The 26,171-nt window shown below is 41.2% G+C and overlaps 1 protein-coding gene across 1 annotated transcript in view; it reads left to right on the forward strand.

Moving 5' to 3' along the window:
- Positions 1–26,171, forward strand: part of PREP (prolyl endopeptidase) — a 59,897-nt gene that overhangs the window by 21,673 nt on the left and 12,053 nt on the right. Inside the window, exons 8-10 of the mRNA XM_082216631.1 lie at positions 5,319–5,510; positions 10,470–10,667; positions 15,403–15,506. Of these exons, the coding sequence (XP_082072757.1) occupies positions 5,319–5,510; positions 10,470–10,667; positions 15,403–15,506 (494 nt within the window). The remainder of the gene's footprint in view (positions 1–5,318; positions 5,511–10,469; positions 10,668–15,402; positions 15,507–26,171) is intronic.

A 26,171-nucleotide genomic window follows, 5' to 3' on the forward strand; every position in this document is an offset into this window, starting at 1 on the left:
GTGTTGAGAGCAAATGTGGTGTAGTGGTTGAGAGCGGTAGTCTCGTAATCTGGGGAACCGGGTTCGTGTCTCTGCTCCTCCACATGCAGCTGCTGGGTGACCTTGGGCCAGTCACACTTCTCTAAGCCTCTCCGCCCCACTCACCTCACAGAGTGTTTGTTGTGGGGGAGGAAGGGAAAGGAGAATGTTAGCCGCTTTGAGACTCCTTAAAGGGAGTGAAAGGCAGGATATCAAATCCAAACTCCTCCTCCTCTTCTTCTTCTTCTTCTACAAATCCATTCATTTTCATACTAAGTTTAGATTCTGCCTTTTCTCCAAGGAGCTCAAGGCAGCTTCATAGTTCTCTTTCTGTCCCCCATTTATCCTCACAGCAACCCTGTGAAGTGGGTTATACTGAGAGTCGCCCAAAATCATCCAGTGAGTTTCATGATGGAGTGGGAATTTGAACCCTGGTCTTCCAGGTCCTAGTCTGACACTCTGATTCTGCATTTAAAATGTGGAAGACTGGTGTGAGTGCAACTTGTACTTCTGTTTCCTTTGTTTATCTGTAAAATTTGGAATAGCTCTAAAGGAAGCTGAGGTCTTCTGGATGATGTTGGACTCCCATCATCCTTAACCATTAGCCATGAGAGCTAGAAGCTGAAGCCCAACAACCTGCTGGGGGGTAAGGGTAATAATAATAATAATAATAATAATAATAATACCTTTATTGTCAATGTACAACCTGTGTACAATGAAATTAACCAAGCCTCCCCCCCCCAAACACTCAATCTCATTGCACTCTGTGTGCTTGTCGCACAAGTCACCAACCCTGAAAGTCAGTTGCACTATATTATTTTCCATTTAGCAGCCTAACAGCCCACAGATAGAAACTGTTTTTTTAGCCTGTTGGTACGACTGATTATACTTCTGTATCTCCTGCTCGAGGGTAGAACATTAAAGAGGTTCTGGCCAGGGTGTGAATCATCCCTGAGAATTTTTCTCGTTGTCCTAAGGCAACGATCCCTTACGATGTCATCTAGTGGGCTCAGGGGACAGCCCATGATATCATGTGCTATGTTGACCACCCTCTGTAAGAGGACACTTTCTATTGTGGACCGGTAGAAGGAGGTAAATCAATTGTTGTTTAACATTGTTCTTTCACAAGACCCTGAGAAAATGGAGTCTCTGTTTGGCCTTCCTAACCACCTGAGTTACATTGTTTTTCCAAGTGAGGTCTTCACTAAGGTAAACTCCCAGGAATTTAAAGGAAGAGACTGTCTCCACACAACCCCCCCGGGCTAATTCCCCTCTCTTCCTCCGATAATTTCTGTCTGGCCTAAAGTACTTCAGACTGTTAGCTTTTAAGTTGACTTCCAGTCAAACGTTTCTGGCATTTTATGTGGCCAGAAAAGATGAAGTCGAAGTCAGCACCACTGGACTTTGGGTGAGAGTCAAGATGAATGTTCATCATCTATTCTACCATTCTCCTACTAAGCCACATGGAAGAAGGTGCTGCATCCCAGAGAATGCTGGTGCTTACACTGTACATTAAAGTGAAAACTTTACTAACTCTACCAAAACAATAGGCATAGCTGTTGTTTGTTAATTCAGACATACCAAGCCATGATTAGCCAAGCCATAGTTTGCAAACCCACATTACACTACAGTTCCTTGCCCCCTTTTTTTTCAGCTTATCACACACTGTGGTTTGTCAATTCGGGCATCACGTCAAACCAAAGTAAAGCATAATTAATCATGGATTGGCATGATGGCTAAATTAGCCCAACACGATCCTGACCCAACAGAAATGCCTGTTGTTTTCTTAGTGTCATGCATTGTAATATCGCTGAGCATTGGCAGTACCAAAAAAACCCCTAGAGTAGTAGCAAGTATTGGCAATAGCATTTCTGATTCACATTGAAATAAAGGGCAAAAGTAAAAAGATTCCTTGTAATTACTGTTAATTTCTTTGGGTTTTTTAATATTTTAGCCAATTTCGCCCATCTTTATAGAAGAGTCAATACTGCACAGTGTATATGTAGCTTGAGTAATTTCACTGTTGTGAGTAGATCTTTATGCATATTGATGATCTCAAATTCTAAAAACCCCGCAGTAATTATTTTTTCACACAAAGAACCAACAGAGATGTGATTTTCCCTTTGGTTAACCCATATAACTCTTATATTCCAGTGCTGGTTTTGTAACTGGATTTGTAATGGCTTTTAGTCAAATACAATAAATGACTGATTGATTGATTGATTGATTGATTGAAGTCTTATGTGAACTAGATTCAAATTAAAAGGAAGCAGATGTTGAAAAGTAGGAATATAGAGATGGGAATCTAATCAGTTTAATGTCTTGGTTACGATGCTTTCATTTGATAGCCTCTGAAACAATGCTGATCTTTTAAACATAGATCAATTAGCAAAGTGTTTGGGCATTCTCTAAACTGGATTAATAAGCATCTAAAATATACTCTGTGGTTAGGTATTAGGTTTTTATATATTTAACCATTGGAACATGCAAATATATCACCAGATGGTTACCACTGAGTGAGTTAATTATACCCATAGACCCTTGACTTAACAGCATTGTTGAGTGCAAGGGTATGAGTCTCCATAGTCTTTATACTCTGCTGAAAACATCCTATATTCTGTGCAGCCCATTTCCCTTATGAAGATTTTTTAATATATAATTTATTGCTATGAGTTAGGACGCTGCCTTATAGCAAGTCAGGCCTTTGGCCCATCTAAGTCAGTATTGTCTACACTGACTGGCAGCAGCTTTCAGACTGGGAGTCTTTGTGTCTGCCATGCCTTGCCTGCTTTGCAAAGCTGTCTTGGCTCTTTTGCCTTTTAAATTGTTGGAAGGGAAGGGAAGGGTGTCCACCATTAAAGGCTCCAGGCAAGTGTGACATTTTATTAGTTCTACCGTAGAGGAGGCAGCTGTGTCTTGTCTGTTCACTGATCCTTGATGTGCCTGGGATCTGCGAAGTTGACTCATTCTGTCTTTGGTAGAAAATGGATTTGACTCCTGAGATTAGGCTGTGCGCTATTACCTTTTAACTCACTGTCTGCTAAAGCAGCGTGAAATTTAGTTGTAACCCCCCACCCCCAAACAGCCGTCGTATCCTGGATGTTAAAACGCCCAGCCAAAGGAGGAACAACCATCAGTCAAATTTATTAACCCTGAATCGCAAGAGAGTGAAGTTTAACTCTGCATCTTGAAATATGGGAAGTCAAAATCCGTGCCTTTCATGGGATGCCCTGGACCTGAAACGAAAGTGAATCTCCACCACGATACTTCTGTAATGGCTGCTGCCATCTGGGTTGTTGTTGTTTTGTCTGCTTCAGAAGGCTGCAGCTCAGTGTAGAGCAAAGCTGTTTCACAAGCACAGCAGCCCAGGTTCAGTCTCTGGGGTCATGGGCTACAAAGAATCAAGTAACATCTGCCCTTGAAGAGCTGATGCCAAGCGAAGTGCCCTGTACCCTGTGTCTGACTCAGAATAAGGAAGCATCCGATGGTGCTGAACTTGTTTTTAACAGCATGTTCTCTTTCTTACTGGCCTGAGAAGAGGTGTAAATCTTTCCCACTCTCCTCTCTGCAGTGTGTTCTGTTCAGCTTTCTTCATTCATCCTCTGTGTTATCTGCCTTTCATTGCAGGCTTCTGGCAGTAGCTCAGTGCCAGAGTACGGGCTGCTAGACAATCTGCAGCATCTTTTCAAACACCTTCTCACTCTGCATGATGTGTGACCCATCACACACACACACACACACACACACACACACACACTTGCATTCCTTCCAGTGAGAGATTCTGCTGCAGGAATTCTTTTCAACACAGCAGCCTCTTTGTTTTCTGTCTTCTGTAGGGAGATACAGTACCTTGGCAACTTTTTGTGTTAACAATTTCTGCTATCAGGCAAAGCAATCTGGTTAACTTTTCTGAGAAGCTGTGCCCCGTGTGCTCACTCTCTCTCTCCTCACCCTCCAGCTTCCTGTTGCTCCTTTTGCTTAGCAGTGGCATGGCTGTGAAAGGCCTGCAGAGGGAGAAAGCGAAGCTGTCCTGCATGGGGTACGTTGGGGCATCTGAAAATTCCTTATGTAGCTTTTGATTTTGAAAACCTTTTCATCTGAGAACTATCTTAACAGTTGTGTGAGGCATGCGTGTGGACCGGTGATGGTGGGGGTGTACAGCTATTCAAAAAGTGCCACCTCTGTTTCACAGGCCAATCCTTGGTTTCCAAAAGTAGGGCAGCAACTTCAGCCAAGTTCTCTGATGAATAAAATATTTGGTCCCTGGAGGGGACTTAACCTGTATTGCCGATCCTTCAGTGAGCAGTGGTTGACTTAACTCTTTTCCAACCTCCTTTGAGTCTACAGCAGTGCACTTGATTTTGGTTTGGGAACCTGGCTTGCAGGCGAGTTAAGATCTGAACCAACTATAGTCTGCTGTATTCGGAGGCAACAGCAGACAGTGGTTTGCCACTAAGTGGAAACAGAAGCTTCTGATCTCTCCTGTTTGGGGACAAGTAGGAGGTAGCACACAAGCCCAAGGCTAGTTGCTACTCGTGTCAACATGGTTTGACAGATTGTCTGAATGCGGCTCTCTCCACTCCAAGCAGCGTTAGGCAACAAAGCTCTTTGCTGTCATGCACAGTATGATAAGATTTCAGAAATGCTGATAGACAGAATAAGATTAATTATTACTTCAGCATATTTGCATGTGTCAGGACTAATTAGTATGTTCCTTTTTATTAAGTTGCAAAGGAGTGCAAGGAGATGTTGAGTTATACTTGGCATTTCTGTGCCATACCTGATTATGGACACATATGCTTCTGAAAAGGAACACAATTATTGTTTCTGGAGCAAAAGAGCATTAACATAATTAATTTCTATAACATAATTCTAATCCTTGTAAGGTTTTCCGTATCGTCCTGTTGCTGTCAAAATAACATTTTACTTTGTTACTTTTTCAATTGCCCTGGACTCTTGTGAGAAAAGGTGGGGATAGATGATGATGACGACTGAGGATTTTGCAAGACATCAGGTCTGGATGTGTGATTGAATGTGTGGTTAAATATTAGAATGAACAGGACATCCATAATTCAAGTCCTCCTTTCTTTAGACCCAACAAGCTATGATGCTTGCAGGAAAAAGAATCTTGTAGGATCAGAAGAACACTGAGTGGTAGTCAACCAAGTTACTCATGGTCATTAACTTATTGCCCTACTCTGAGTTAAAGTTAGTTGAATGCAGCCCATTGCTATTAAATATCCTCATCCCGTATACTTGGTTTTACAGTTGTAAGTGCTTTCCTTTTTCTCTTAATGTAGGTCTTCTGCACTGGGTGAAACTGATAGACAACTTCGATGCAGAATATGAATATGTCACCAATGAGGGAACTGTGTTCACCTTCAAGACAAACCGTCATGCTCCAAATTATCGACTAATTAACATTGATTTTAGTGACCCTGAGGAATCCAAGTGGAAAGTGCTGGTTCCTGAACATGGAAGAGATGTTCTGGGTAAGAATATTAAGTTACAAAGGAGAAAGAGAGGCCACATACTAAACTTTGTAATAACTCAGAAGGACTTGCACCAACAGTCTCTAAAGTTTAAGAAATGTTGTGAGGCGGGATTGCAGGTTGTCTTTTAACAGCAGTTCTACAACCATGGCATATGAACCACAAACAAGTAGCGCACAGTGAAACAGAATAGTTGTTTTAATTTGTATCTGACTAAGTAATACTTAAACGGCGTTCCGTGTGCTGCGCTGGCTCGCCAGATGCAGCTTTGTCACGCTGGCCACGTGACCCGGAAGTGTCTCCGGACAGCGCTGGCCCCCGGCCTCTTGAGTGAGATGGGCGCACAAACCCCAGAGTCTGTCAAGACTGGCCCGTTCGGGCAGGGGTACCTTTACCTTTACCTTTAAGTAATACTTAGGGTAGGCCCATGGAAATCAGTGTGCTCAGAGTATGGCTTATCTGGATGGTGCAAAGATGGGGCAGTGGCGAGGCTGAAGTGATCTGGGTGCACCAAGAGAGCCAGTCCTATGTGCCTTCATAATCCCATCCAGGTCAGCAGCAGCAATGCTGGTGTTGGGAAGGTGTCCTTACAGCTCCGCACAACCAGCTAATTCTCTTTTAGACACTGTGGGGGGAAATCTTCTCCTACCCAATTGCTAGATTCCTGTATACCAGAGCTGCAGAAATTATAATACTCAAATTGTGTGAGAGCGCTTTATTCCTAAAGAGCAACTTGTCCTGATGCTAACAGGCCAAGCTGCCGTTGTGTCACATTGCTTTAGTCTCTTCCCAGATTTGCCTTGGAAAGAAATAATTATATCAGAAGGCAGTTAATAATTTATCACTCTGAAGGCTTTGCAGTCAAGTTAATTTTTGATTTTACCTGATAAAGATGACATATTAATGAAGTGCCTTCTGCAAAAACAAGATGTGCAAGAATTTAAAGGTTAAATGGTTACTTAGCATGAAGTGATTCATTGCCGTGGCTTAATCAGCACTTGACACCACTGCTCTCAAATTCTAGATAGCACAATGGTTGTAAACATTCTTCTTTAGCCCTTTTCTATGTTTATTTAAGCACACAAACTAAGGCTTCTTTTTCTGGTTTAGCACTTTTAGGAGACATCTGAAGGCAGCCCTGTTTAGGGAAGCTTTTATTGTTTAATAGGTTATTGTATTTTAATATTCTGTTGGAAGCCGTCCAGAGTAGCTGGGGAATAAAAAAATTATTGTTATTGTTATTTTGTTGTTGTTGTTGTTGTTGTTGTTGTTGTTAAGAAACATGAAAACTACTCCTGTGCCACTATTTGGAAGTGCCTTGGGTGTTTTATATTGTGAAACCTTTCCCACATCTCAGGCAAAATAAATGCAAAGTACATACGAATGGAAGGCCTACCAATCTGCAATCCAATCCTAAACATGTGTACTCAGAAACAGAGCCAACTGATGGCAGACCTAGGCCCCTAACCAAGCCAAAGTTAATAGTGGCCAAATCCCATTTAAAACAGTGGAACTGATGTCTGATGCCATTAGTAGTTGTAGCTGTATAGCTCAGACAAATCCACCGTATCCATTGTTGGGACTTACTCCTTAGTATGTTTAGGAATGAAGTTTTGGTCTTTGCTAAAAATGGGTTTTAAGACTGATTCACACTAAGATGTTTTGCTCCCTACTGGATCAGTCTTTGGTATGCTCATGTGGGCACACACTGCATGTGAACTGGAAAGTTGCAGCTCCAGCCAGCAACATCAGTTCATAGAAAGTGGCTGTAAGCCAGGTCAGGCCATTTCTCCCATCTGTCCCGGTATTGTCCACTCTGTCTCTCCATGATCTCCAGGAGAGGTCTTTCCCATCTCCTGCTCTCTGATCATTTAAGCTAGGAGTGCCAGGAATTGGAACTTACTTCATGTAAGCCAAATGCTTTGCCACTGATCCATATAGTCTTTGCCCTGATCATGGAGGGCACTTCTCCAGTTCTGCTGACTACAGCCTGGCTGACACAAGATATTGTCCTCATACCTGAGGATTTGGGGAAGTGTTTGCATGTAAAGGATACGCCTTCTGTGAACTAGCCCTTGGTGAGAGTTTTCTATTAGGTGTACATTGCCATGTTCCAATGGGGCAGGTATACCGTCAGTCTTGTAGTGGTCTTGATTCCTTTAACAGCCACTTGAGAAATCTAGCTTTGCATCATCATCTCCTGTTTTCTGTAGGCTGGGCTGCCATCAGCATCAACGCAGAAGTATTACCTCCCCAATCCTCCTCCCCCCCCCCCATAGCGTTGCTTAGATAACAATACACTGTTGTTATGCTTTGTAGTAGCTGCTGCTGCTGAACAGCATAATGTTTAGGCAAAAACTGCTCTCATTGATGAAAGTGTAGAAATGGCAAAAAGATATGCCAGTTTTCTCTTTCAGCTGACACATTGTTATTTTTTTCCTACCCCAAAGCACAAAACAAGAGTTGGGTTATAAGGAGAGGTTTCACACAGAGTTGAGATAAATTTAGAATGCAATTCTGTGAATTGAGAAGCAGGGTGAACCATAGATTTTGAAAGGCAGCTCCAGGATATCTAAAATTCATGAAGGTCAGAATATTTGTTCCTTTTAGAGAGCTTTTTTTTAAAGATGATTGGCATTATTTTCAGATATTTTTCAACCTTGCTTTTTTATCTAAACACATTACTACTAACAGAAGCTGTTAGAGAAGGCTCTGCCTGAATAGGCAGTGTTTTCTTGTTCTGCAGCATAATTTTTATTTGCGAGTCGCTTTTATCAATACAATTTGTGGCTAGAGATTAAAGCACATATTTTTGGCAGGTGTATCTGTATCCTTCCACTTGCCATTCAGGATTTCCATGCCCATGAAACTGGAACTCTCTGAAAATGAGGAGTCCCTGAATTCAGACAACCCCTTGTTCTTGTACTGCATCCTGTGCCAAGTCAACTTAGTTATTTGTCTGTCTCCCTGCGATAAATAAAATTGCCTTTAGGCAGGTTCTCCTGCTGTAAGTAAGGAGAGATATGGGCACAGCCGCTGCAGTGATGTCCTGTGTTTAGAGCTTACAGTAATATAAAAAGAAGCAATTTTTTCCTTTCCTTTCCCCCATTTTGTCATTATAAAACAGCCTGTGTTTTTGTTTTGTAATTCTTTTTTCTTTTTCTTTTGGTTGGTCTGGTGGGCAAAGAACGCTAGTTGAACTAAGCCAGAAATTACTGCAAAATGTTTTGTATGATAAGTTATTTATGGAATTGGTTGACAGGAAAATGGGATAACTTGCTTCAGCAGTAGCAATCTTTGAGTAAATAAGATGTGGTTATGTTTTTCAGTGGTCTCTGTATGTCTCCCTTCAATCTAACATTCTTAAATTAATAATTTAGCTGCCTACAGAGTCTTGATGTTGAGTGGATAGTATATAAATTTTAAAAGAATTAAAGTTGTTAAGGTTCACTGGAGAATTAATGCTACCAAATCCTGAAAGGATCAGATTTGGGCCATGACAGTGTGTGCTTCCTGTCTGAGAGATGTGATGCCCTCACTATCCATAGCCATGGTTAGCCATGTGAAGTGCACTGATGTTAATATTGCTTAATGTCAATAAATCCTCTTTAAGAGTGAAACCTGGTTAGTGCAAATCCCTATTGATGTAAGAGGCCAACTGTGGTTAAGGGTTATGGGGAAAATATTTTGGCTTACCTTGCACTCCTTTACTCTCTGCCATGAGTAAGCACCAAGAGTGCTAGGTATGTATGTACAGTGGTGCCCCGCAAGACGAAATTAATTCGTTCCGCAATTTTTGCCGTCTAACGAATTTTTCTTCTTGCGAAGCACGGTTTAAACGGCTTAACAAAGTCGCAAGACGTTTTCGTCTTGCGAAGCAAGCGCATAGGGGAATTCGTCTTGCGAGGCAAATCGCGAATGAAAAAACCTTTCGTCTAGCGAGTTTTTTGTCTTGCGAGGCATTCGTCTTGCGGGGCACCACTGTATTATGTAATCCCTCTGTGATATCAGTAATGCAGATCACAATGCATCTTTGCTTCAGTTGTTTTATGAGAGAACAGATGTAGGCTCTTTCTACATGCTGAGTATTCCCACAAGTTATTAACTTTGCCGGACCCAGATGAGTTATCTGAAAGTTTCATTAATAACAATGTAGAATACATACAGACAGTCTGCCATATGCTTGCTTACAAGCCAACATTTCATGTTCTTGCTTACAGTACGTAAAACAACTACATTTATGGGTCTGGAAAGCTTACAGAATCTAATTGAACTTGTGTTTTTGCTTAGGGCCAAGCTACATGCTACACTTAATGCACAGTAGACAGCTTTCTCTTTTTCTTTTTAAATACAGGCATGCCCCCCACCCCCACAGTTATCAGGATCATGATGCGCAAGGAAGGGAAGTTTATTCCTTCCTTCCTCAGCTACAGCCCCTCCCCAGTGTGGCTACAAAGCTTTGGCACCTGCTGGAACCTTTGCTCTAAAGTCACAGCCAGACCTTACATTAAAGCACATTTATACTACTACAACTATCATAGCTTGCCCCAGAAGAATTCTGGGAACTATAGTTCACCCCTAACAGAGCTACAGTTCCCAGCACCCTTAGCAACAATTCCCACTGTCCCCAGGATTCTTTGGATGGAAGCATCAGAGCGTTTTAAATGTAAGGTGTGGGTGTGACCTAAGCATCAGAAATGTGCAGGGGGTTTTGTGGGGGGGGGGCTAAACCCCTCCCCCTGCATTGTGATGCTGTTCAGTTGGGTCCTCCATGCCTGTAATCAGATTAAAACAAATGATCTTGTGCATGAGGTTTAAAGTGTTTGGCCCTTGGATTTAAGAGATAAGGAAATCTATATAACTGTTGTACATTTTTAAACAAAGTGACTTTAGGTGTGTTCTGTTATGGTGACGTTTACTGCTTATTCTGAAATGGACTCTTTCCCTTCCTGTGGGCAGAATGGGCAGCTTGTGTCAGATCCAACTTCCTAGTCTTGTGTTACCTCCATGATGTGAAGAACGTCCTGCAGCTTCATGACCTTACAACTGGAGCTCATCTCAAGACACTCCCGCTGGACGTTGGCAGCATTGTGGGATATAGTGGCCAAAAGAAAGACAGTGAAATATTTTATCAGTTTACTTCCTTCTTATCACCTGGTAAGTCTGTTTTGCCTTTGCATTATGTTCTGGGCAGCTTCACACATGACACTTCCCATACACAAATGTTAGTCAAGTCTAGGGAAATTCTTTTTGCAAGCACCTATTTCACAAGTCTCTTATTTTGGAACAACTTGTTTCACATGCTTGGTGGAGCATGGCAGCAGGTTGTCACTGTGTACATGCAGAGCACGGAGTGTTTGCAATACCCAAAGATCTTGCAGGATTGAATCATGTCTGTGTGGCAAATAACCCTGCTTTTTACTAAGACTGAATGATATATTGAAAGGACCTGTACTTAAATGGTGCTCTCATTCAATCTATTGTGCAGATTAAATCAATCCCATATTCAACTGTAAGATTCTTATTCGACCATATGGAAATCTGGCTTTTGTAAAATAACAAGTTTGACAATAGAATGATGACAATGGAAACAGTTCGTGTGCCTCTTGAGTGTTGCATCAAGGATGACTGTCTATAAAGTCTAAACCACCAATGATTTGTGCTCGGTGTTTATTGGGGACCAGTTACCATCTTCATAAATAGTTTGCCAATTAGTGCCTTGTGCAATCTTTATTTTTCATAGCTTTCTGAAAAGCTTTATTCATGGTGATTAATTAATGCTTCTTTTTAAATCCTGTAATTAGTTTACCATATTAGTTTTCAATATAGAGAAAAGCAAAAGGTAGTGAGGGAACTTAACCTATTCTAAAACCTGCTTATTTACATTTTGTGAAGAAGGAGGTATTTTGATGTAAGTAAGTGATGTGGTCATTGGACAGAGTGGTATGGCTTGTTTATAAAGTCAGTCAAATAATAAGATGAAGTTTTGATTTTTAGACAATACTGTTTCTTCCTGTGGGTGGGATATTCCAAGTTCAAATGGCTCCTCAGCTAAAAAGATAGCAAGCCTCTCTGCACGTAGCATGCCATGGAGAAGGGTTCAATATTTCCTCCCGCTGTTATCCTTTCTATATGCAGGGAGACCTTCGTGTGTGCACATAGAACAATTTAAACATGCAGTTTCCCACCATTCAGACGAGCAGCTTGAAGGAGTACATTTCAGATAAGGTTGTACAACACCATGCCGCTCACTATATAAATGGTTGTCCATTTGTAAAGAATTAAGCGGCTGTCTCCAAATGGCTCTGAGGGCAGTTATTGTGAAACTACAGTGGTGCCCCGCAAGACGAATGCATCGCAAAATGGAAAACTCACTAGACGAAAGAGTTTTCCGTTTTGGAGGTGCTTCGCAAAACGAATCTCCTATGGGCTTGCTTCGCAAGACGAAAAGGTCTTGCGAGTTCCTGCAGGGGTTTTTTCCTCCCCCCCCTTTCTAAGCCGCTAAGCCGCTTATCAGCTGATCCGATAAGCCGCTAATAGCGCTAATCCGTCAATGGGCTTGCTTTGCAAGACGAAAAAAACGCTAGACGAAGAGAATCACAGAACGGATTCTTTTCGTCTTGCAAGGCACCACTGTACTGCCTACACAAAAGATGCTACATAAATGGATAAAGGGGCTGTTTCTCCAGTATTCACTTCATAAGTAGCCATAATACCTTGCACTAGGCTTTTGTAAACAATCGTGGCAGTGGCCACATGAATAAGCTGGAAGATGTTGACATAAGAAAAGCCCCAGTGACCCATCTAGTCTAGCATGCAGTCTGTTCTCATGTGGCTTTATCAGCATAGTTTTTAAAGGACCATGGCTTTTTAGCAAGAAAGCTTACTTTGTGTTTTCAAAGCCCAGTAGTAGGATCAGTGCATGGACTTTGTTCTTTTAACACTAATTTACAGATTAGTTCTTGTGCCAAGGGGATCTGAGCAGACAAGCTTGAAAATTGCATTCTTCTTCATTCTCCTGAATTGGTTGGACAACAAATTTGTTTCCTGTTGATAGCCTCAAGTTGTGGTTCCATTTCTGGTCTCCTTCAGATAGGGGGTGGGAAGGAAAATAGAGGAAAGAAGTCAGGAAGCTGCTCTTAGCTGACTGCAGTTGTGCCAGCAACATTTAATAGCATCATCATCTTTCTTGCACTCAGTTTCTGCTTTGCACTTCTTTGTAGCTGTGTGTTTCAACACTTGCAGAAGCGTTACGGTGTCTTCTGTTGTTTTATAGAATGATGGCTTGTGCTGCCAACATTGTATTCTTGAACATTTTGATTTTACGTTAGTAAACTGCCTTGAACGTTTGCAGAGCCGGGACTCTGACATTCTGGTTCCAGCCTGGTGTCTTGCAAGATACTGACTACCAGCAGCTCTTGTTAACTGTGAAGAGCTCTTGTTCCTTATCACCCCTTGATACTCAGCCCTCCCTCCCCCAACCCCAGAAAGCCAGACAGAAGCTAGCAACATCCTCAGAGTTAAGGAAGCATTGTAAAATCAAAATACATCAACACACAAATGAGGCTGTGTGAAAATCACTGCAGCAGTGAGAAATGTAACTGCAAGAAAAGAACTGTATTAGCAACAAGATATTAGTTGAAAGCCCGTTTTCCTTAATTATGGTCTTTTAGACAAAGGTGGGTGCCCATTTCAGGGTCTAGGGCCACATTCCCTTGGGAGAAAGTGGTTGGGGTCTACCCTGGGATCATACCTTGCAGCACACCCTATAAAGAAAGTAAAAAGTATGTTATATTGTGATGTTAAAGGGAGAAAGGTGCAGGGGGAGGTGGACAGGTGATCTAGGACTCGTAACAACACAACTGATTTCACATAATAATTCATTGTTGGCTGTCTATCCCTCCCAACTATCAGCACTCCCATTCTTTCCTCTCCAAGATGGAAACTGAAACAGCCATTGAGTATGCTGCACCTAGTAATGTCCTAAGTTAGTTGTTCTCTTGTTTCCCACTGTCTGTGACCCTTCCCTCCTCAACTGGGCAGATGACTAAATGCAAGCCCAGCATACAATAAAAAAGAGGACAAAAGCAGAGTGAGGCAACATGTTCTAAGCAGGAATGCCCATCACTTGTGTCTGTGCCAAAAACCTCTGCTGTTGACCTCAGCTCTGCTAAGGGGAAATCAGTTGTATGAGAATGGAAGTATTTTTTAATGCCACCCACCCACCCATCCTGTTTCCAGGACAGTTTGCAAAGCTACAGACTGGAGAAGCTAGATGAAGTAGGTCTGGGGTGGTTGGTTTATTGCTTGTAGGGATGCCCTCCTCAGGCCCCTCAGGAAATGTGGGTTATGAATCTCAATTCGTTTATTTATTTTTATTTACCACCTTTATATTCCAAGGATCTCAAGGTAGTGTACATGGTTCTCTTCCTCCCCATTTCATCCTCACAACAATCCTGTACGGTAGCTTAGACTAAGAGATGGTGACTGGCCCAAAGCCACCTAGTGAGCTTCATGGCTGAGTGGGGATTCAAAGCCTGGTCTCCCAAACTACAGTCCAACACTCTAACCATTGTAAATGGTAGAACGCTCTTGTTGAAATGGTTAGTTTACTCTTCATTTGTTTGCGATTTAAGGAAGGGCCATTAATAAGGAAAGCAATTACAAAATTGGCCTTACTTTAAAAGAGTATTTTTTATCATTCTTTCTTCATGTAAAGTTTGCTTTATATAGACAAGTATTAAGTACATTCGACTGTGAGAGCCTTGTAAGCAAATGGAATTTATTCCAAGGAGAAATGTCCATGTACAGCAAGTTTAGTAATTACTAAAAAAGGAAGAATAGGAGCCCAGGATTACATTTGCAGTGCATAACCCCCCCCCCCCAAGTATGCAAAAATATAGCAAGGCATTTTTGATCCCTAACAATCTGTGTCTTTGCTGGATCCCTGTACATTGCTTTGAACTTACTGTTAAACTTTGGCAATTGAAAAGCCTGCTGAATCGGAGCTGAAAGACTGTGTGTCAGATACTATTTTGATGAGCAGTTCTGTCATACTTGTAGCACAATACACTCTGCCCAGTTTTGTGTTCAGAACAAAATAAAAATAAAAAGGCAGCTTATTCACTATGTGACATATCACTGTTCGGGTAATTAAACACAAAGAGTAGGTACCAGCTGTGTTCACAGGCCACATTAAACCATAGCTAATGCTTCACTATGTTGTAGGAAATAGGAAAATGTTGACTTAGTTTGGAGGGCTGAGCAGGGAAAGATCAGTCACCTGAGAATTCTACAGCAAGATGAAAGGTCACAACTGAGTGTGCATTTAATGGCATATCAGGAAATTTCAAAGGTGTGCTCTACTCACTTTTTGCAGGGTATGTCATTAAAAACATATCATCCCATTTCAAAGCCTTTCGTTATATGAGGCCAAGGAAGATTAAAGGTGATATTACTTGATGGTGAGGATACAAAGTGTTGATTCCTAAGTGCATCTTATGCAAAAGCCAAAACACCTTGGGGCTTTCTAGAGGGGAGACAAGTGTTTCAACTACCATTTAATTATAAAGAAAGAAAGGAAAATTTGAGCTACTTTTTGAAATGCAAGAATTCTAGCAGAATTCATCAACTAGATCCACAGGGAAAGACTTTGCATCAGCTAAAAAGTTGAGCCTTGATAAATTATTATTCATTTGTATTTTCAAAGCTTCATATATGTGTGTGTGTGTGTGCATGCGTGCAAACACACACACGTGAGTATTGTAGGTGATGCTTGGTTGCTTACACAGCCTGTTCATTGGTATACCAATAATAGCTGCAGACTCTTGTGAATTCTGTTCACTGAAGAGGCACTGAATCAGTAAGTGACCAACTTGAATCACATTTTCAGGTATTATCTACCACTGTGATCTGACCAAAGAAGAACTGGAGCCAAGAGTTTTCCGAGAGGTCACAGTGAAAGGATTTGATCCTTCAGCTTACCAAACAGTGCAGGTGAGTAAAGAGCAGTGATCCTTTCTTACAGATTCTAATCAACTGCTGTAAAAGGCTGGCAAGAGTTGCTGTTGGTTACAATTGATTTGAATTTACCTTTTGGTCGATTTTGCATCCTTACAAGTATAGTTACAGGATGGAGCCCATTAATTGACAGGACATTTTGATCTCATGCTGATGGTGACAGTACCATGTGAAAATGAATGTGCCACCTGGGCAGACACCCTAAAGTCCATACTTTGTGATTCTGTGGTGTTAAGAACAGTAGCTGGTGTTTGCTATGAGTCATGCTTTTACTATCCTAAGAGTTTAATCTCAAGTGTCCCTAGCCAGTTATAGTGACTTAAAAGGGAATCTGGTGAGACTCCTTGAGAACAGGTACTGAATTTGAAGCATTTACTTGGAATTTCAACAGTGCCAGTGCCAGAGACACCCTGAGTCTCCTTTCCACCTTCCCAGCAGTTTGGGCTGCTCCTTCCTTCTGTTCCCTTTCTGACGCAGGGCAGGATCCAACTGAACAGTTATGCTGGTGCAGCAACTTTTAAGCTGTGCAGTGTAACTTCCTCACTGTTCCTGTGACACGCCTAAATCTGCTCTAGGAGCTTCCCCAACTCTCTGGAGTAGATGGGGCAGGGACATAAGGCCTGCAGGGAGAGAAGAAGGTCAGGAAGTTACATGGTGTAGCTGAAAAGTCATTGCGCTAACGTAACAGTATGGGTACCATCCCCTCTTTTTTCGGTTATTAACGTCCTTCTGTTGCCCTCCACCTGAAATTCTCACTATCCCCCTCCCCAATTGGAGTCAATTGCCCACCGAGGGAAACTCTGTGCCCCACAGTTCCTTCTTCAGCTCTTAGGAGAAGGCTTACTGGCCGAATCCTTGCATAGGTGAAATTATGTTAGAATGAGAATCCATAGCAACATTTTCTTGCAAGTTCCACTTGTCAGTGGCTCTCAGCCATGATGGCTGAAAAGAACCTTCATGATGCCACACGCCATTGACTGCTCCTTGCTGGGGTGGGGAAAGGAGACAGTGGGGAGAGGGCCTTGCCTCCATGTCTATTTGTGAACTTGTCTGGAAGCACCTGGTTGGATACTGTGAGAATGGGGTGCTGGACTAGGTCAGGGACGGAAAGACTGCAGCCACCCATCTTATGATTCCACTGCAGACAGATGGGCAAGAGAGATTATCAAAGGTGCCACCATTGTTGCTTAATACAAGTATACTGTGTACATGCACTTTTGTGACCCATCTTGTGTTCTTGTAAAAAGGACATGGGTGTGTAACTTTAATAAGTATACAGTGTTCCTACATTCAGTGAGATGACAGTAATTGAATTCAAATACCCATGTAATTAAAGTGTTTCAGTGGGAGGAAAAGCTAATGGGAATTTTAGGTGGAAAATGTTTGTAGAATCTAAAATCATTTCTGTACTTGCCTCAAGTTCCAATGTTAAAACTACACAAACGTTTGAAGAATTCAACATCAGTTCTTTGAGATTTGTTTTTAAAAAGGAACCAATAGTTCTATCCTTTTGACTGAAGCTTTCAAGTCATCACTGATGTGCAATGTCAACATTTTTATGGCTAGGCTGTTTTCAGAACATTAAACTAGGTATCTCTAATAGGACTAACAATATAGTCATGTTGCTAGAACACACAGTATTATTGAGACATAGTATTTCTGATAAGCACAATTAAGCCCATCATTGCTAGCATGGCATATATTAGTGAAGATTAAAAGATGTACTGTGATTCTGTTTTATGTTGATGTCTGTTATTTGAACGCTCAGAAAATCTTTGAATATGTGTATAAGTGTACAGAACTGGCATCACTGTTCCATAAAGGACTGAGAGTAGATTAAACACAAATGTATAATTTGAACAAATTATTCTCAAATATGATTGGATTTTGTGGCTGGGTGGTTGGTTTGTTGTTGATGTTTTTGTTCTTTCATCTGTGTAGAAGAAAGCAACTGAGACAACTGTTTGGCTTTACCTGTTGTGGCAGGGATGGGGAGCTAGATATAAACAGTGGAGGGTAAACAGTAAACCAGATTTGACAGTTGGGTGTGTCCGTCCACCTGTCAATCGCTTTATGTCACAAATCCAACCAACATTCAAAGCACCGACAATGAACTGACATTTGGGTCTTGTAATGCCCCTTACAAATGACTTTGCAAGATCCGAGTTAGTTGATGGTTTGGCCTCGCTTTGCAAGGGGCTATTCTGATCGTTGGATCCTGCAAAGTGTTTTGCAGAAGATTTTGCATGCATTGCCAGTTGTGGGGGGATGGGACAGTTTGAGTTCAGCTGTAATGCTAAGCCAAACCATGTTCTCCTTTTAACTACTGTTAAGCTTAAATGTGGTTTAAAGAGACAAGCCAGCCAGGCCTTTGAATACTAGTCCCCTACTCCCCATTATTAACACTGTTTTCCTCCTTAAGTTTATGTAGGGACAGACACAAGTTCGCACGGTTCTGTTTAATTGAGCTTTCCTGTTTGGTATTGTAAATTATTCATATGTTTTTTTAGGTAAAAGCTATGCATTTTTAGCCCTTGTGATGAGCCCTGTGCTCATCATATTTATACCCTAGAGTGATATTTCATCATAGATTACACCTCCAGCTGTTCCAGTTCTGAATTCAGTACATTTATTTTGGCAGGCCAAGATTACAGGTGCTGAAACGGTGTGGTTGAGACCAGTTCAATTGCTCTTAATGCCAGTTAAACAGATACAAAATGATAGGCTCCAGGAATTGTCTGGGCAGTTGTGAACTTCTATTTAAAGGAAAGTTGCATGACTGGTTAAGGATAACAGTGTATTCTAAGCATAGATTAAGGGTCATATTGTGAAAATATAAGAATATCAGAGACCTGCTAGATCAGACCAAAGGCCCATTTGATCTAGCATTCTGTTCTCACAGTGGTAAACCAGATGTCTGTGGAAAACCCTCTGAAAGGTTTGGGTTATATAGTGAACTTAGTATAGCTCCTTTCTTACTACATTTAACAATGTAGACTGGAATATTTGTTTATTCAGGAGTAGAAACAATATTAAAATAATCTTTGCCCCTTACACAGAATTGCCTGTATTAGGTACAGATGTGGTAATCTCGACAAGGTTGAGGATGAGTCAGAACTGAATTTAATTGGCAGTTTGTAAGAGAAATTTCTTCACAATTATCTTCCCACACCATTCTTGGATCATGCTATCCTTACTGGTGTGACACTTTGTGAGTATTAAATGTGCAAACTTTTTTTTAAATGAAAGTCTTTTTTCCATTAAAAAAATGTACTAACCAAGTTCCTGATTGCCCTTATGGGGGAAAATAAGAGATTCAGATCACAATTTTTATGGGAGAATATATTGAAGGTTCTTTTTCCTAGTATCTTTCCAAATAAGTGGTCCACTGGGATTCAAAATTCGCATGTTTAGTGGTTCTGCAATCTTGCTAATGAGCATCACCCTTAAGATGACTGAAAATATTCGTATTTCAGAAGAGCTGTGCCTTGCTCTGTTCTTTAGGAAGTTAATATTCTGTTGGGAGCTGCCCAGAGTGGCTGGGGCATGAATACAAATAAAATTATTATTATTATTATTATTATTATTATTATTATTATTGTGTTTCAACTTACTGGTTGCCCCCCTCAAACAAGTGGTCTGATTTTACATAAGAAGCTGCCTTATACTGATGTGTCTCCTACGTTGTCTACATTGACTGCAAGTGGCTCACAAAGATTTCAGACATGGTTCTTCCCCACCCTACCTGGAGAATGCTAGTGTTTGAACCTTCACCTTCTGCATGCAAAGCAGCTGCTCTACCATTGAGATATGTCTCAAATTCTAGTAATAGTTATTATGAATGCAGGTTTAGGATGCCGCCCTGTATGCTCAGGCCTGCTCTCTGGAGCTCTGCCAAATACGCTAGTGTTCAAGTAGAAATTAAATGTTATGATGTGAAATGTTTTTCTCTGCCAAAATTCACCTCTTTCCCTCCTCTCAATCCTGTTTGGCCTATCGTATCTCCAGTTCAGCTACTTCTTCAGAGAATTTTTTCCCCAGCTGTTACTGCTGCTCCAATCAGCCTTAATTAGTCCTATGGATGATCCTACCCATTGGAGATTATGCGCTCTAATAATGCTGTGCGGCCTATTAGATTTAGCTATGTGATGACATCACTGAGGGGGGCAAGTGAAACTTAGGGCAATCTAAAATAATGCAAGTCACTAGAGGAAGGCATGCTTTTCAGCAAAAAAAAAAAAAGACTACTTTCAGCGTAGTGCTACTTCCATCCATTTGGGAACAGTTGGGATGATGATGATGATGATGATAATAATAATAATAATAATAATAATAATAATAATAATAATAATAATAATTTATTATTTATACCCCGCCCATCTGGCTGGGCTTCCCCAGCCGCTCTGGGCGGCTTCCCAAAAAATATTAAAATACTGTAATACATCAAACATTAAAAGCTTCCCTAAACATGTTATCTTCTCTTGTTGGCCTTGGTGAAAAATACAGAAGCCTTTGCCTCTTAGTGTGTGCTGAGTGTTTTGCTAGCTAGCACAGGAACAAGAAATAAGTTTTCTCTAGAAGAAAATTTATAGGTTGGTTGTTTTCCCCCCCTCTTCTTCCCCAATTCTGGCATCTAAGTACTTCTTAGCCTACTCTTTTCTTCCCGTTGCCTGTTTCTTTTTCTGGGGAAGACCTGTGATCATAGACAAGACCTGTGAACGTAGTTTTCCTATTCATATTTCTTCAAGCAGTGCTACGACTTCCAAGTCTGTGCCAGGGAACTGGTTCACACATAGTAATGAGCCATAAACCATGGTAAGTCATAAATGGATGGTTTACTCTTAAGCATACAGTTTACTGATGCATGCTGTTCCTTGGTGCCCGCCCCTCTCCTCCCTGCGCCAACTGCCAGGCCAGTAGGAAAGGAACCAGAGTGCTGGTTTGGCAAATGGCATTTGCGGTTTGTTTCCTTCAAACCACAAGCAATAAAGCAAACAATACACTTTGGCTTCCATTCATGGTTTGTTTGGAGACTAGCAAAGCATAAACACTCATCTGCACATAATGCAAAAGAAGATGACTGGTTTGCTTCTTCCCAGTGCAGCACAGGGAGGAGAGAGGGATGCAGTTGAGCAGCAAACCGTGGGTTTCTTTTGGACCATATAAGGCCATTGTTTTAAAACAAATACCAGTAAAAACCCCTGGAGGCTTGCAGCCCAAATTGAAAGTAAGGAAGGACTGGTCTCTTCATGAGTTGTTGTTGAACGTGGTTTTCTTTTCAAACATCTTGAGGCCTGGGGTGCCCAGATAAAATGGAGGATACAGGTAATATCAGCATGTGCAGCTTCTCTTATTGTTGCATAAGGAGTTGTACCCACCAAACGTCACTCTTCTGTGCTGCTTTAAAAGTATGAATCTGCTTATCCTGCATTGCAGATGAGACGTCAGAGCACTTTTGTGAACAGGTAATGTTGGGCTGCATACCTGCATGCAATATGTTGTGATAGTTTGGGTAGTATTTCCAATTTCCCACTTGTTTCCAGTGAGTAGTGGAGATATTGACTGATGGATGAGGACGTTGCAATCTGAGGCTTCATTCCAAACCTTCAGATGCCGCTTGTTAAAAGACCGTCCTAAAAGGAGATATGCTTCAATCCATACCCATTGATCATATTGCTCTACAAATTGCTTACTACGCAGGAAAAGCTTTTTAATGGCAATTTAAATGAAAGCTTTTCCAGTCTTTAAAGTACTCTGAATAAAGATGTATTTTGACTTTTACTGTAAGTAATTGAGTTCATCTTTACTCGTGGGAAGGATAAAGTCTATTTGTCCTTTCTTCTCCCTCCAGTATCATTTCTGAAATGGAGCATGGGTAAAACTTTCATCCTTTTTAATTGTAGTTTTGCAGCTAACACAAACATTGATCTAGGAATGCAGATTGATCTTGCCTTTGTGAGTTAACAATCAACACATTATTTCACATATTCCCAAGATAGAGAAGAATTACTTCCTCTTACATTAGCAAGTGGATCTCAATTTATTTTGTTTGACAGTTCAAAATGTTTCATAAAAGTGGCAGAACAAAACACTTGCTGATGGGCATCTGGGTAATTAGGAATATTGCTCTAGGCATAGGATAACTCATGTGGTGCTCTCAATATATTTTGGCCTACAACTCCCATAATCCCTGACAATTGACTATGCCCGCTGAGGCTAATGGGAGTTGTGATACCCTCCAGATGTTTTGGAGTATATTGCCAATTCCTGCCCTATGATGTCTTTTTATATAAACTGGAATGAAAGCCTTGTTGCTTACTCTGAGGATCCGCTCTGAGGGTGTATACACCTCAGTTCAGAATTAGACTCCCTTCCTCCTCCACTTCCCCTGCAAGCCAGATCCAAAGGATTAACTGCATCCTAAGCACAAGAAGCCTTCAAAGGAACCCTGGAAATTGTATGTGAGGCTCCCAGGTACCTGGGATTCTGACATGACAACATTCAGGAATGAGATGGGTGGAGTGAGCATGGATTAAAATCTGAGCCGGAAAAGAACTCTTGAAAAAACGATGCTAGAATTATAATGTCATTGAGTATTATGAACATGATTAGTAGTTTGTACTTGGAATTAGAATTAGAATTCAGTAGTTGAAAACTTGAGCGCATCATTGTGATTTCACTTTATTCCATGTGAATTGAAGGAGGGTGAATCCAGACTGTTCTGAAACCAGTGCCAAAAACATATCGGTGTAAATGTAGCTAGAATATCATCTTGGTTCTCAATTTTAGAGGAAAACGTTTCACCTTGACAGTGTGGTGTGTCTGAGCGATATACTGTAGGGGTTTCTTTTGAATTGGTTTTCACAATTTGGATACCACATTTAAAGTAACACACATTATCAAAATACATCCAAAAGTAGTTTTAGGAAATGTGGAGCCAGGGAAAGATAACCTTCTTCCCTAGTTTGAGGGACAGAAAGAGCCATCTTGGGACAGCTACACCTCTGAGCAGCGCAGAAATGGTGTCCTCAATTATAATTTGGTCAACAGAAAGGTCTTTGTCTTGGTTGGGGTTAAGGTGTGTGGTTCCATTCTGGATGGGAGAAGTAATGTATTACGTTGCAAATCCCATTAGAGATCTTTCTTTAAGAGAAGATAAATTATAGATTGGCTTCTCTGAACTGAGTTCAGTAGTGTTATGCCAGTCCAACAAATAGTATTAAATTAGCGTTAGAATCTAGCGTAACAGTACTTCTTTAATAAAGAAAGGTGATATGCTCAGAAGGACTATTTATGCCTGTTAAAGTAAATTAAAAGCTTTTTGGGTTTTGAAATTAGATCTTAATTGGAAAGCAACAGTCTTTGTTTAGCAGAGCAACTCAAGTTCCAATCATTTGTCCCAGCTGCTTACAAAGTGTTTATAGATGTCAGTTCCCTGCATAGTTAATATAATCCTGCACTTGAAAGAGTTCTATTTATGCTTATATCGTACTGTGCATAAACAGTTTATTGAATGTCTTAAGAATGCCTTCAATTTATGGGTAGGCATCTATAGACAACTATGTTCTCTACATGGTTCACAAAAAATGTAAAACAATAATGACGCCATGTTGTAATTAAGGAATCTTGAGTACCACCTGCCTTCTCTCTTAGGCTGATGGGAATTGTAGTCCAAAACCTCAGGTTGGGCAAGGCTGTGTTTAGTGCTTTCCGGAACTAAGCAGGGCACTTCCTCCATCTTGTCAGGATTCAGCTTAAGTTTATTGGCTCATCATCCAGCCTCTAACCAAAACCAGGCATTGATTCAGCAAAAACCACAGCTTTGCCTGACGCTGATGACAAGGAGAAATAAGAGCTGGATGTCATCTGCATACTGATGACCTCGCTTCAGATCCCAGAATGACATAACCCAGTGACTTCATATAGATGGTAGAATGCATAGCGTATAAAATAAAACCTTACAGGACTCAAAGGTTATTTCTTTGCAAAAACACGTCTTACATGTAACTGCGATGATCTCCCATTCAGTTGTAGCTACACGTTTAAAATGTGTAGAGATTTCATGGTGTTGCCAGTGGTTTGTATCCTGTGAAATCGTCCTGTTCCTACAAGGATTTCCATTTACATAATGGAACTTCCTCCCCCCACAGTTGTTCTGGGCTTCCTCCACAACCACCCAGAGCATATTTGGCGATAAATGGAGAGAAGGAGGGGAGGTTCTGTGGCACCAGCAGAAGTGCTTTTGTAAATGGGACAGCTTTTTTTGATACCATCCAGTGTTTCTACTCTCAGCATGAAAAATGAAATGAAATGGGGTGAGTTTTGCAACTTTGCTGTAGAATTAGCTTTGATCTAGGGTGTAAGTTGTCGTTTTTATTGTTGTCCTGTCATTTCTTACAGCCTGACGTTGTTTTTAGTATAAAGCACTGGGCAATTTTATTACAGGGATGTTTGCTTTCAGTTTCACCTGGGGAATTTACTAACTAGAGCTGTGAGAAATGTGCCTATGAGTTATTCAAAGTCAGTCACCTTTCTCAGGCTAATTGTTACTCCTTTGTCCTTGAAGCATCTCTCAAGAAACTTACAAAGTAGGGTGACTGCAGAAAAAAGTCGTTATTAATCTCAACACAACTCCTATTTCCCTTTCCCACTCCTAAGATTAATGATCATAAGCCATAGGTGGCCTCCATTGTCATAGACTGATGTTCTTCTTGGCAGCAGCTACTATACAATCTAATAAATAGGCTGACAACAAAGTCACTTTTTCAAGAAAAAGATTGTGATGGTTCTTGAAACAAAGAGTGATTTAAAGAGACTTTTTTTTTTAAGCATAACTAATTAAAGGAGAAGATCCTGGAGAGCCGAAAGCACAACTGGATGTGCTTGATCTGGAAGTTTCTGTTAGTACACAATGCTGCAGCATGATTGTTAACAGGAGTGAAACCCTGTCAGCATTTAACACCCCTGCTCAGATACCTGCATCGGTTGCCAGTCTGCTACGGGGCCAAGTTCAAGGTGTTACTACTGGTATATAAAGCCCTTAACACCTTGGGACCAGTTTGCTTGTGATCACATCTTTACCCCATGCATGCCCACTCAACCACTTAGACCTGAGGAACTGGCACTGCTGCAGATGCCCCATACTAACTTGCTCCGTGCTTGTATGAAATACAGTGGTACCTCAGGTTACAGATGCTTCAGGTTACAGACTCCGCTAACCCAGAAATAGTACCTCGGGTTAAGAACTTTGCTTCAGGATGAGAACAGAAATTGTGTGCCAGTGGTGCGGCGGCAGCAGCAAGAGGTTCCATTAGCTAAAGTGGTACCTCAGGTTAAGAACAGTTTCAGGTTAAGAACGGCCCTCCAGAACAAATTACCGTATTTTTTGCTCTATAAGACTCACTTTTTCCCTCCTAAAAAGTAAGGGGAAATGTGTGTGCGTCTTATGGAGCGAATGCAGGCTGCGCAGCTATCCCAGAAGCCAGAACAGCAAGAGGGATTGCTGCTTTCACTGTGCAGCGATCCCTCCTGCTGTTCTGGCTTCTGAGATTCAGAATATATTTTTTTCTTGTTTTCCTCCAAAAACTAGGTGCGTCTTGTGGTCTGGTGCGTCTTATAGAGCGAAAAATACGGTAAGTTCTTAACCCAAGGTACCGCTGTAGATCTTTTAGTGTGACAGCACACTTGGAAACCCCCTGCCTATTGACATCTGGCTTGCACCTTCACTGTATCCTTTTCGGCAAGTTGACTTGCTTATATCTGATCCCCAGCTAGGAATGGAAACTGTACAGTATAAGGTAAAATGTTTCGGGCAGGAGGGGTAGGAATTATCTCTGCATAAGAGGCTTTGGAGTGTCACTGGCAGCCAAGGTTGACACTACTGGGCTGGTTGGTCTCTTGTGATACAGAGAAGATGCTAAAAGGTATTAGCACATTCATTCAATTGTTGTAGCTTCCAACTGGGAAACTGTTAAGAGCACTCAGTGTCAGAGGTGAGAAGATACTGGGGTGGGGAGGAAGAAGGGGATCAAGATTCCAAGCCACAGTTTAAACAGCATCCATTATTTATATTGCAAAGACTTCTGTGTGTGTCAGTTATATCGTTCTCCTTTGACACTTTCCCCTTTGCTATCGACTGTTGTTTCAATAATTGCCTGCATCACGTTGTGTTCTGGCATTAAGGGCTACTTTAATGAAAGGGATCTGACTTTAATTTCTCAGGTTTCCTAGTAATGCATTCAATGAGACACCTTTTCAAAAAGTATAAGGAATGCTCACTGATCTTCAGTGTGCTCTGCAAAAACTCAAAAAGAATAGAAGTGCAATAAAAGGACTGCCTTCAAAAGCTTTTGATTAACCCACTTTGCATCAAACCTTTTTGACATTTGATATTTGTGTGGAGGGAATTAAACTATTTTCCTTACTTGGTTAAGCAACAATGGAAAAAAAACTTTATTCTATGCCTTCGCTGCAGGATGTCTGTCAGATTATTATTTTTTTTGAAAATTATATTTTCTTCCACACCTCTTTTTTCCCTCTCTCCTGCCACCTGGGGAGTTTCTGTCCAGCAACGATTTGCTACTCGACTGCAAGGCTCACTAACAAGGGCTAAAAAAGAAAAAGAAAAGACTCCTGGCACTT

The sequence above is a fragment of the Podarcis vaucheri genome, assembly GCF_965113315.1.
Source record: "Podarcis vaucheri genome assembly, chromosome: 3".
NCBI classification, from domain to species: domain Eukaryota; kingdom Metazoa; phylum Chordata; class Lepidosauria; order Squamata; family Lacertidae; genus Podarcis; species Podarcis vaucheri.